At 50.0% G+C, this 13228-nt stretch overlaps 1 protein-coding gene across 4 annotated transcripts in view; it reads right to left on the bottom strand.

The window, feature by feature from the left end:
* Positions 1 to 9193: 9193 nt before the first annotated feature.
* The window catches only part of LOC149342459 (RANBP2-like and GRIP domain-containing protein 8), a 101369-nt gene continuing 97334 nt past the window's right edge, over positions 9194 to 13228 (bottom strand). For all 4 annotated transcript variants that reach the window (XM_089544821.1, XM_089544822.1, XM_089544820.1 and 1 more), the window contains one exon: positions 9194 to 9677. In XM_089544821.1, coding sequence (XP_089400947.1) covers positions 9609 to 9677 — 69 coding nt within the window. In that variant the 3' untranslated portion in view covers positions 9194 to 9608. The remainder of the gene's footprint in view (positions 9678 to 13228) is intronic.

The raw sequence follows: 13228 nt of genomic DNA, 5'->3' as shown, positions 1-13228 counted from the left end.
CGCGAGGGACAACAGGGGGTTCCACCTGCCTTTCCACGGCCATTACCTCGGCGCGCCGAGCCCTCATCGCGCATTCTCGGCCTCCATCCCATGCGCATCCCGGTTCTAGCGATTCGGCCGGCCTGGGGGGCGGCTGGTAGCGCAGTTCGGCGAGTAAATCCGCCTGCACGGTCTTGGCCTCCTGCGCTAGGGCCTCGAGGTTTGTAAAACTGCGGCCCCGCAGATACGGCTTGAAGCGTGGATGGCACTGCCTGATCACACGCGCAACCTGATCTCGGTCGGTTGCCGTCGGATCTGCCCTCTTGTACAGCTCTTGCATTGCGCGTACGTACTCGAGGAGGCTTTCCTCTGGGTGTTGGGTGCGCAACGCGAGCTCCTCCAGCATCCGGCGCTCATAATCAGGCGGCAAGAACTCGGCGCGGAAACGGTCTTTGAAGTCCGCCATCGACTGGAAAGTCGGCTGGCAGCGCCTCCATCGCGCCGCGCTCTCGACGAGTGCTACAGGCAGGACCTGCCCTAGCATTACGTCATCTGGGGCGCCCAGAGCCGTCTGGTAGTCCTCGAGTTGTTGTAGAAACTCGTGGACTGATTTCGCGTCCGTGTACCCGGAAAAGGAGGGGACCTCCATATTTATCCGCGGGCGCGATGCTGTCGCCGATGCTACCGATGCTGCGGCCTGGTTGGCGCCAGCCACCGAACCGAGCTGACGGGCTAATGCGGCAAACATCTCAGTCACCTGCCCCATTACGGCCGCCGCGTCGGCCGTCTCACTACCGGCTGCCCCGCCATCCAAAGCCGTGGCTGAAACATCCTTTCTGGGAGGCATAGTTCGCGCTAACTGTCCGGCCGCACCGGCTAACTGCATGGCAACAAGAACATTCACATACACAACAATCTATCTACTGTGGGGACGCCTTCGTCCCCTGCGTTCACTTTCCCGCACTGCACCCCACTGTTGTTAGCTGCCCCCGAAAAGCACTCCCTTTAGTTTGGTTACTCTAGCTAACAGGGGAGGGCGCTCGCGTCGCAGCGACAGCAGCGCCACGGATGGCGTGTTTGGCCGCTCGCGCGCGGGGGAAGGCTAGGTCTCTTCTCTCTCGCATCGGGAAGCGAGCAGACGTTTCGCTCGCAGCTTCGCTCTTCGTCGACGGGCGCCTCTCGGTCGGAACTTACTCCCGCCGAGCCCGTCCCGCTCGACCTCGGAGTTCCCTTTGCCCTACCGTGGGCGGACGTTCGCTCGTAGCCGTGCTGGTGAGTCGGACATCCTAGATTCCTCAGTGTATTTTGTTGCTAGCTGGCGTTGTTGTTGCTATAGCAATAAATGCCTTGTTTGTGTCAGCCAGTGTGTCGTTCCTTTGTTCCCGCAGAGCAAGGCCCGCCGTGGTCGGCGTGCGCTCAGTAGCGTACGCGACCACGGGGTGGGGTCCGCGCGGTTTTGAACTGTGTCATCCGCGCTTAAACGGGGAATACGTGTTTATCTCCCCATTTTAACCCCATATCTGGCGCCCAACGTGGGGCCTGCTCTTGGAACATTGGACGACTGTCAGTTCGGTTCGAGGAACGCTCTTTGTCCGTACTTGACAAGTGGTAGGCCTAGTGTGAATTTTGATCGCTAGGACCTGCGGCATGCTTTCTTGAGTGCGAGGTGTATTGCGCTGCAGCATGTTTGAACTTTTCGACATGCTCAGCATATTTTTTTGTGAAGTTTTCTTCCTGGAGTTTCTTCAAGAAACACTTGGTCCGCATCGAGGGAGCGCGAGGCCTAGCGCCCGCGGAGTTGCCGAGCCCGAAGCGAGTGAGTACGGAAGCCGCGTGGGTGGTCCGAGTTTTCTGTATATATTTTCTCGCTGTCTCTTTTTCGACTCTGGGAGTCGCGGCTCTGGGAGCCGGGTGGCCTGGGGCCACGGGTGCCGTAACGAGCTCGCTGGTATTGCAGCTCGGCACCGGGCGTTCCGACACCGTCCGATACGGTGGGCGCCGATCGCTCAGAAGCTGCTTTGTGCAGTGAGCGGGGAGGACCACCCCACAACGCTGATGTCTCCTCGCGGCTGCGCGCACGAAACCCGTTTCGGGTCTTTCTTTTGTTGGGGGTCATCGACCGCCACTATGGTAGTGAGGCCTAAGGCTATTCATAGCTGCCTGCGCCATGTCAAAAGTGACACGACCACCGGACCGTGGTGTTGATAGGGGGCGCACTTTGCTGGCCGCCTGTTTTTTTTTAACCTCGCATGAACCGAGCATTCTCGTTCAACTCAAGAAAGGGCTTTGTTCACTCGAACTTTGCGTTGCACAGCCGCCCGACACGTTTTGCTAGCGAGTTGAGCATTGAGCCACCAGGCCTTTGTGTACGCAGTTTCCCCTCCCGTGACCTACGTTAAAGGCATGCGGAGTGTGTTTTGGCAATCTTTCAGATCCAGCGGAGCCACTGCGGCTTGCTGTCCTGTGCACATCGTCTCGCTGCCGCCTGCTGCGACGGAGCGGCCTGTATCCTGTTCGCCGCATCCATCCGGGGCAGCTGTGGCGAGACCAGACAGCAGCCACCTCTGGCTGCTGTTGCCCTGGCGACTACTGCGGAATCTTGGCCTGCGGTGGTCAACCGGCCCTCCTCTTCGCGGGCCTGCGGGCACTTAGCCCGCGGGCCATGCGAGTCGTCCCAGCGGAGACCTTCACGCCGCCTTCGGAATACCGCGGAAGACTGCGTGCACCCTGTCGGCGTGACCTCCGCTGCACGACCTGCCTCAAGTGCATGAAGACCAGGAGACTCCTCCATAGCATGTAACTTGCAGGCGCGTGGGTCTGTTTAAGGTTGGGGGGATGTGGGGACGCCTTCGTCCCCTGCGTTCACTTTCCCGCACTGCACCCCACTGTTGTTAGCTGCCCCCGAAAAGCACTCCCTTTAGTTTGGTTACTCTAGCTAACAGGGGAGGGCGCTCGCGTCGCAGCGACAGCAGCGCCACGGATGGCGTGTTTGGTCGCTCGCGCGCGGGGGAAGGCTAGGTCTCTTCTCTCTCGCATCGGGAAGCGAGCAGACGTTTCGCTCGCAGCTTCGCTCTTCGTCGACGGGCGCCTCTCGGTCGCAACTTACTCCCGCCGAGCCCGTCCCGCTCGACCTCGGAGTTCCCTTTGCCCTACCGTGGGCGGACGTTCGCTCGTAGCCGTGCTGGTGAGTCGGACATCCTAGATTCCTCAGTGTATTTTGTTGCTAGCTGGCGTTATTGTTGCTATAGCAATAAATGCCTTGTTTGTGTCAGCCAGTGTGTCGTTCCTTTGTTCCCGCAGAGCAAGGCCCGCCGTGGTCGGCGTGCGCTCAGTAGCGTACGCGACCACGGGGTGGGGTCCGCGCGGTTTTGAACTGTGTCAGCCGTGCTTAAGCGGGGAGAACGTGTTTATCTCCCCTATTTAAGCCCCACACTACAAACACGCGGAAATACACAACACAAAACCCCTAACAAATTTACAACACTACACAAGTCGCTACCCCGCGAACATTCCGCCTGACCCGCTCCTTAACCCTATCGGTCCGGCGTGGCCCTGAACAAAGAGGGCCTGCCACGAGTCTGGCTGCACGTCCCAAAATCGGCAGAGAAATCGTCCACAAGGTGTTAATTAAAGCCGCACGCTGGGCGCCATTATTTGTGGGCAATTCCTCTGCGGGGGGACGCACAGGCAATCACTCGAGGCAGGACTTTGTACAAAGGGTTTATTCTCACATCAGGGGGGCCGGTCGTCGTCGTGGCAGCTGGGTCAGGTGGTCCTTTCGCAGGGCTGGTCCAAGAGCGAGAGACGCGAGCCTTCCCGGTCTCGCCTTATAAAGGCTTTCTCCCAGCCTCGCTCCCCCCGCCCCCCCACTCGGGAAGAAGGGGTCCGAGGCTACCCGCGGTGAGCGGCGCGAGATTTGACTTGCCCGCGAGCAGACCCTACACAATCAAGAACTGTTAGTGGAGTGTTTAAGAAAATGTGTGAAAAATAGCAATTGTCTGTAATTGTACTACATGTCTTGCTCGAATTCTTTGCCTCAATCTATCGAAAAGCTGAAACAGCTGATGAGTTGCGCCCAAATTTCGCATTAGGAAGTAACGTAATCGTTGCTAATTGTTTTAAATATATTCAGAAAAATCACGCCGTGAACACCATGCATATATCACAAATCTGACTCCACAGCAAACAGATGCGGAAACACTGTGAAAGATATATAATTGCAGTTGGGGACGGCGTAAGACTAGTGCAAAGTTAGACAGGCCGTTGGCAGCTTTTCGTAGGGAATGCATAGCTTCCCTCCAAGAGTGCACCCACCAAAAAATTGATCAGTGTCTTTTAAAGCAATCAAAACATATGAAGCTGTACTGTAAAACAGTCAGAAAAGGGGTGCAACTGTAACGATCCCACCTTTACTATGGGTTTGACAAGCATTTTTTGCACCCTTTTGGGAGGGTGCGAGTTATAGACACTAAAATGCACACTTAGGGGTGCAATTTTTTTTACACTGCTCTCTAAATACACCGCCACTGATATCGCTTTTTAGCCACCAGTCACTCATATATGAGGCGTCTATATATACTACTTCGATCGCCTGAAGTAGTACAGTGGAGAAAAGACCTCGCTGCGTGCATTGCAGCAGGGATAGCAGACGACGCTTGTGACGTCATACAAGCTTGTGACGTCATGCCCTTGTGCGGTCGCTGGAAGTGGGAGGACTTTCCTGGTCTCAATTTCCATCGTGTTTTTTTTTTGAATGTACAGCGCGTTGATTAAGCTCAAAAGTTTCGAAATACAATCATAGGCTGCTGTGTTACTGAAGTACAGAACTACAATACGTAGAGCAACCATGTGATGACACCTTTGAAAGGAAGGAAGAAGGTCGTTGGTCACCATTTTCGCTATCAGTTATTGAGGAAGCCAGGTGAAAATTGGTTTATGAAGAAAGGAAATGGTGCAGTAATTGTCACATCTCGGTGGACACTCCAACCGCGCCATAAGGAAGGAGTGAAAGAAGAGAGAAAAATGCTGTAGTGGAGGGCTCCGCAATAATTTCTACCACCTGGGACATCGCAAATAGCACACGGGCGCCTTTCCATTTCGCCCCTATTGAAATGCGTCCGCCGCGACCGGGTTCGAACCCGTGAACGCCGGCTCAGTTGCCGAGCACTCTATCACCACCGCGGTGGTGGTGGTGAAAAACTTTAATCAAATAGAGCTTGAGAGTAAAAAAAAGAAAAACCCTGCTGCATGGTCGGTGGTGGTGGTGAAAAACATTTATAATACAATAAATATTTACAGAGAGGTGATTGGGGTAGGCCCTATTGGCCCTTTCCCCTAACAATACTAGGTGGAGCCCCTATTCCGGGGCCGCATTGGCAAGCAACGCCGCCCGCGTCCGGTGAACCAAGGCCTTTTGGGTCTTTAGGTCCTGACAGCCGAGCAGGGCCGCCAGTCCTCTCTGCTGGGGTTGGGGTTGGGGGGGATAGATGGGTTTGACTGACACGCCCAAACCATGTGGAAGGTGTCAGCCACCTCCCCACAGAACTGGCACGCGCCATCAAAGGATGTATTGAAATGTTTAAGCACCGCCGGGCACAGTACAGTGTTAGTAAGAATTTTGATGAGGAGGCGCTCGTCAGCGCGATCCAGACCCTTACAAGGGGCCGGGTCGGTATCCTTAGTCCGGGACACCGCATGACGAGGCCCCGTCTCGCGCCCGCTTGACCAGAGCCCTTTGGGACTCCAGTGTGGAGCAGTTGAGGAGGGCAGTCTCCCATGCCTCTCGGGTGGGGGTGGGGGAGGGGGGAAGGTGAGGATTCTGAGTACATGCCCACACCATGTGAAAGATATCGCAGATCTCTCCACAGTGCGGGCAGCGCCCATCTGTGTTCGGATCGAAGTGTTTTGCTATTGCAGGACAGAGAAGGGTTCCTGTCTGCAGGCGCCGCAGAGTTCGCTCCTCCACCTTACTCAGCCCCTTGGCGGGTGCCGGGTAGAGACGGTGGCTGTCGCAATAATAAATTAGGATTTCGCGGAACCGCAGAAGCGGTTTATGAGCTTCTGAGCCATGAGAGCTAGGATGAGGAGCCCGGTGTGTGAGCGCTCGGGCGGCCGCATCAGCGGCCTCATTGCCTCGTAGACCCTGGTGGCCAGGAGCCCAGATCACTTTTGTGCGAGTTAGATCGTCGAGAGCGCGTCTTAGAATTTGCGAGGCAAGAGGTGATATTTCGCCTGCAAGATAATGTTCACAGGCCCGGCGAGAGTCTGTGATTACCGTTTTCGATTTTGGATCGGCGGCAGCGAGAGCTATTGCGACTTCCTCCGCTCGTGTTGAATTTGGGGCTCGAAAAGATAGCCCATCGACATTCATTCCCTGGTGGACTACGGCAGCCGTGAAGAATCCCGCGGGCGACGGCCCTGTGATGTCCACGTAATAGACGCCCTCTTTATAACCATATTGCCTCTCAAGCGTGCGAACCCGCGCTTGTCGTCTGTCTTCATGTGAAGCCATGTCCATGTTACCGCGGCGGGTGGGAGTCCAGGCGGCCACGTCATTTTTGCAACCGGCCATTTAGGAGTCCTGGAGGCCGCAACCATATTCTTGTAACCGGCCATCGAGAAATCGGGGAGGCTGCCACCATTTTCGTACATCAAGGAAGTCGCCATCCGCCATATTGAGCATTGGTCGGAGAAGCCGATGACGTCACCCCCCATGTTGGGTATTACCGCGAAAGCCTTTAATGGCTCATGCTCGCGGTGTCTGTCCGCGCGCTGGAATCGTGCCAACTGTGACCTCTCCTCCGCGCAGCGGCGGAACCTTCTGTCCTCAAAATCATATTTTCTTCACCACGGGCCCGGGCCTCTTTGTTTCTTACACTCCCACTTTCTCTACAAACGGATGTGTGTGCCCACCGAGATATATGCGAGACTAATTTCGTTTCCTCAAATACAATTTTCATTTTCTTCACTACGGCCCCTCTGTCTTTCTTCTTTCACTCCCATTTCCTCGGTTCGGGTGTCCACCGCGAAGGTTGCTAGGCAACAGCTCTTGCGGCCCCAACAACAACACAAAAGCGCGATTCAGGCGTCCACTGACCCACAGAGCCAGTTATACGCACTTCCTTTCCTTAATATGATCGGAGTGTAAAACGACAACGCCAACGAACACAATGAACGCCGAACGGACAACGGCGACGGCGACGCCGCGAAACGGGCGCCAAAGAGCTGCGCTCTAACACTACAATAAAAAAAGCGACCGCAGTCGCCAAAGACAATAAAAACCGCAAATGCGGGAAGCCCACCACGCGCCAAGCGGTTCGGGGAAGCGGCAGTGGGTAGACCACGTACAGGGCTTTCGCCAAGCACACTTTAGAATTTCCAAAGTGTCTTATTTTTGCCAGGAAGTTTGAAAATTGAGCTGAGGAACGACTGTACCACGTAATAGAAGCTGCAGTGAACATAACCAACTGGAGTTGAAGAAATAAAATACTGCTGAAGTTACAGGATAAAGAAATTAAAATGTCGAACCCAACGCAGGGGTTCACCGGTCTTCAAACGCCTGAGTTCCTTACGGGGACGCCGGTGGTGCCATGGGCACAATCGATATAAACCTTTGTACTTATCCGGTACTTCTTCAGCATCGCCTGAAAACATGTAATCACATGTTGATTTAGAATTCAGGGGACGAATTGGTCGCAAAAATTTATTTTGCACGCACTATATATATACAACTCAATTGGAGATTGTGTCGTGCCCGTCGGCGGCGTCTACCGAAACAGGAGACGTTGCGTACGCCTGATGTGTATCAGGCTGCAGTAGCATTGCTTGCTCACCAATTTTCACTCTCGACCAATTTGGCTGTGGTACAACGAAAATTTACAACCGAATGCAGCAGCCAACTGAGTCAGTTACAGAATACATAGCCGCACTCCGAGACCTGACAAACGTGCCCGCTTTTTCATCCCCAGAAGAGGCAATGAGAGACAGTTTAGTAACTGGCGTCTCATCGCTAGGTGTTCACGAAGAACGTGGTTTATCAGAAGGATCATTGATTATGGACATCACACCTGCCCGACCCGTACATATGTTAATAGTGTAAATAGGATACTTGTATATTGTACCTCTCTCCCACATATCCTTTCTGCCTGTCCCCTCACCTCTTTCACTTCATTTCTCCAGCCTGCTGCTATATCCCTTTATTTCCGCTGCCCTAGCTCAGGTGCTTCCCGTAGCGATGGCAGATTCCGGGGCTAACAAAAATCTTTTCCTTTCTTTTCATTATTTCTAAATAGACCACTGCTACTACAGAAGGATCAAGTATTTCCTTCACTAGCTTCAAAGACAGCCTTGCAACACGAGAAAACGACTCGCAACGCCCAAGAATTCACAGCACCCGTGCAACCAGCCCTAGAAGGAACTGCATCTTCGCATCCAGTTCGTCCACAGCTTCAAGAATAAACCTCCCGATTTTATCAAGTTCATCCACCGTTTAAAGAAGCAACATCACTGTTGCCAATAGTTCGTCCCCAATTTGAAGGAGCACCTTCGTTTGTCCCCGATGTCAAGAAACAATGCCCTCGTTCCATCAAGTTCACCAACAATGTTCTACTACACTTCGACAAGAGTGGCAATATGTTCAATCAAGTTCACCAACAATGTTCTACTACACTTCGACAAGAGTGGCAATGTGCCATATGTCCACAACATAGTCCACAATTGTCTTCAAGGCGCCTGGTGCAGTAACACATCATAGCACTGTACCGTTGAAATCTCATATTGGAAGATTGTTCAGGTCACTTAATTATTCGGCATGCTAAAGTGTTCTCATTTACAAATGCCACCAGTTCGTTCCCATTGGGCATCAAATAGTCAGCTGTTCAAAATGACCTAAGGACAGCTGAAATAATTTTGTAGTTCTGCAGACATTTAAAGAGCCACAGAACATCATTCCCTGACATGCAGTAACAATAGAAGTTAAAGCAAAACACATCTCGTTCTCCTTGATAGCCAGCACTGAAGAAAACATGGAAGCCTGCTGAGAAAGCCCACAGAGCCAGCTCCATTTTTAACTCTTTGTGCAGACCAGTATTTTGTGGTCAACTGCTGCATCTTTGTGATAGAAGAACAAGCAGGTATTCAAAGGGGAATACACGGTTTGAATTGCATTAGTGGAAGCAGATGAATCAGTTCTTGGATAGAAAGTTGAGAAGTAGTCTCATGCAGAAAGCTTTCTTTATTTTCTTCTTCAAACTCTGTTTCTCCAAGAAAGCAGACTTGCCACACATGTACAGTGTACAAATTTTATACAAACACAACACATGTGGTTTTTACTCTGCCTCATGGGGCAAAATAAACCTTTCAGTGACACCTCGCACACAGAAAACTTCAGAGTGAGCACTCTTGAAACAACATGCAAAAAGTATTGAGCCCAGAAATCGCTCCTAATTGTTCTTGCCTCTTCCAATCGGTACTCTTATCTGGGGCACCAGTGCTGATTATACTAACATTAATGTGGTAGGATTGTTTCTGATCTCCAAATAACATCTCGTATCCATAAAACTGACACTGAAAATTAAAATAAAATATAATGAATGAAAATAAAGGACAGCAGTTTGAAGTTCCTCTTGTCCTTATTCTGAACGACTCTGCGCAGGGTTATCCATGGCTTCTTCGTCAGCGCCATTCACCATGTTCTTGGACTAAACAAGGAAAAAGCATATATTAGAAGATTTTAAGAAAACTGTCATCCAACATAAGTACTGAGTATAAGCAACAGAGACACAATTCTAACAAACATAAGTGCAAAAATGCCACAAGTTTTGCATCATTAGAACATCAAAGGCTAAAAATTGAAGATAAATTTTCTGTCACCATTTCTACCTCCAAGAAGTAAGGGATTGTAAATTTAATTCCAGGCACAGAGTCAAGGGGAGGCCATAGGGTCCCTCCTTGCAGTGTTCTTTTCGGACATATGTGCCATCAAGAAACTGCCCCAACGGCCTTAAAAGAAATACTATACTTGACGAGTCCATTTACTATGTGCATCCTCCATAAAATCCTTACCCTACACCCCGTTCTTATGTTCAGATTCATGGTAAATAACAGGGCTATTAAATGTTGCGATTTTGCTTCACTAGGATAGCAAAATCTATCAAGAGTAGTAAAAAGGAGGCAGGCTTGCAATACGACAGCGTGCATGCAGCTCCACTGGTGGGTAGCCTGCCAGTAAATCGTTTGCCTTCAGAAAAGTTTGACAGATATTCATGATGAGGATTTGACATTCTGTGCCTAACGCTGCATGCACCTGCCTCAGTGGCTCAGTGGTTAAGGCACTCGTCTACTCAGCCAGAGTACCAAGGTTTGAACCAGACCGACCGCGGCAGCCGCGTTTTGATGGAAACAAAACGCAAAAGGGCGTGCGCCCTTGAGCTGCGCGATGTCAGTGCATGCTAAAGACCCCCAAGTGGTCAAAATTACTCTGCAGCCATCCACGGCACCTCTTTCTTCCTCTCTTCTTTCACTCCTACCTGCCTCCCTTCCCTTACAGCTCAGTTCAGGTGTCCACCAAGATATGTGAGACAGTTACTGTGACATTTTCTTTCCTCAAAAAACAATTTTCATTTTATTTTTAAACTACACAAGCATAAATACGGTAACTGCCTGCATGACCACGCAGAATCAAGTCCCGCGCGCGCCGAACTCCGCCTGAACCGCGAACATGCGGTGCTATGTCACCTTGCGCGCTCGGTGTTAGCACCAGAAAGGAAAAAACATTATGCCGTGCAAAAAAAGCTAGAACTGGGTGCTCCCACGCTAGCGGCGCATTTCTTTGGGACGTGCTGTGTCGCTAGGCCTTGCGTGCTTCGCATCAAAGCCACAGCGAAAGTGCTTTGAATCAGTTTACTATAAAACAGTGGCGTAGCCAGATATTTGGTCGGGGGGGAGGGGCTCATGTTGCAGCGCGGCCTCCTCACAGAATTTGTGGAGGGATCAAACGCAAGAATAATAACTGCACTGGCATATAGGCAATGCCATTATGTATTAGATAATGCTATGCACTGTCTAGACAAGTGAAATATTCATTTTTTAAATAAAAGAATGTATTTGTATGTCTTAAAAATCGTGGCAGACCCTGATACCAATGCTTCCATGTTTTTGCATATTTAATAAATATCACACGAAGTATAGAACTATATCAATCCAAAACCAGCAAAGTAGTGCAAGCCGCTGATATGAAAAACGTAACGGCTATGAAATGAGCAAGCAGAGGACAAATATTTTAAGGAATCTTTGTCTTTCAAGAACCTTTACATTTTTGTACATATGCAACGGCCAGGGAAAAATCTCAATGACGCTGTCCTTCGTTCTAGTTTATTGCGCAGCAGCAGCTGTCACCGGTCGTGTATAGCGAGCAATTGCACCAAAATTTTAGTCGCAGCAGTGAGCACATGTAAAAACGAGGAGTTCTGCACAATATACATTAGAAGGACAAAAAAGTGTCACTGGAAACAGTCACTGTATGTATACACAAAACCTCACAACAAGATATTTAACTACACGCACATACGTCTCCATTAAATCTACGTATCTAAGCAAAAGTCACTCTATATAGTGCGTCAAACAAGGCAAATAAGCATCTTGTGCAATCACAGATAGTAAATTTTACACACAGAAAGACAGACGATCCGGGCAAGGACAAAACTATGATAGCAGAAGTCGCGATATATACTTGGGCCATGCTGTGGTCGGTGACAGTTCGAAAAAATTTCGGGGGGGGGCCCCCTCCCTGGCTACGCCCCTGCTATAAAAAGTCAAATCTTGTAACCGGTTTGTTGTAAACTCACATTAAAATGAACGTAAAATAATTTCCACAAGGTCTTTGACACTGAAGCGCATGAAAAAGCAGCCCATGGAGACAAATGCCACCTCACACTGACAGCCATGTGTCACACACATGGTCGTACGCGCGGTGCGTCGCGCCGAACTGTCGGCCATTCGAGTGCCAAATCAGGGCAGGATCTTGATTTTAAGTTAGAATCACACCAAGTTTGGCAGTGAACTGGTCCAGCAACCTGTTACTTCTTGTAGTGAATTCGATCGTGCCAGTCTCCGGGCGTGCGTTCTATCATCCCTACAAGGATTCGCCGAGACAGCGGTGATAAAAATGCATGTCTCAGCATAAGGGACGAATAATTGGGGCTCCACTGTAGTCGGAAAACTTCCACGCAAGAATGCCGGTCCCTTAGCAGGCTGCAGATCGTCAAAACCGCGGAAAAAAAGTGTGACCCTTCTACGTACGGTACTTGCCATCACACAAAGCCACACAAAGTGTGGCTCCCAGCTTGCTAATACTTTTTCTTTCAGGGCATAAAATTTTTGATCAAGGCAGCTATAAGTAAAACTAGCTCTTTCTACTCAAAAAAGAAGGGAAACCATCATAAAAAAAGACTGACAATCTTTCTTCATAGAGTTCCTATGACAATCTTTCTTCATAGAGTCCCTACTAGTACAAAATGCAGAACATTAAGCCAATGTCAGCAATGTTTTATCATGTTGTGCAACATGCTCCAACGTTGCAGCAACGTGTCCATAAGTTGGTCAGGATGACACTATCTGCTGACGTAGCCACTTGCTCAGAATTGGTTATGAAAGAAATTGGTTATGAGCCATCATTGGAACAACATCAAGAAGCAACGTTGAGGCAATATAGCATGATGAACGTTGTTATAACATTTGAATCCTAACAATAAAGCAACATGACAAATATATTTCAAGCACAGGGCTCCAGAGCTTTTCTGGCTTTGCTACAGTCAACAATTTTTTTTTTAAGCTAGCAGTAATTTGCAACTAAACCTCTTCTATTGAACCTGCCATAGATTGCATGCACAGCTCCAATAATTTGTCCCAAAGCTGTGTTTATTACCCATTTGCCACTATCACCCTTATATAAACCTGAATTCATGTTATCCGATCGGAGGTGAGTGTATGAGTTGCATATTGTACTGTATTGTGGAGCTTAAGTGAGAGTCACTCTCGTTGGTCCTTGCAAAGCATTGTGATATGTTGTGAAGCTTACCAAGTGGCAGGCCTGCATGCTCGTGCAGAGTTGCTGAACTTTTCAAGAATGTTACATTTATGTTACGAAACATTGTGGCAATGCTGCATGTACAGGTGTCGTCAAAAGTAAATGGAAGGCAATATTAACGCAAAAAATTAATAATTTCTCCTCCAATTCATGCATCCTTGAATA

The sequence above is a fragment of the Amblyomma mixtum genome, chromosome 5 (genome assembly GCF_055824585.1).
Source record: "Amblyomma mixtum isolate Tamu chromosome 5, ASM5582458v1, whole genome shotgun sequence".
In the NCBI taxonomy this organism is placed as follows: Eukaryota; Metazoa; Arthropoda; class Arachnida; order Ixodida; family Ixodidae; genus Amblyomma; species Amblyomma mixtum.
The sequence above is the reverse complement of the archived record's forward strand: the minus strand, read 5'-3'. Positions and strand labels throughout refer to the sequence as shown.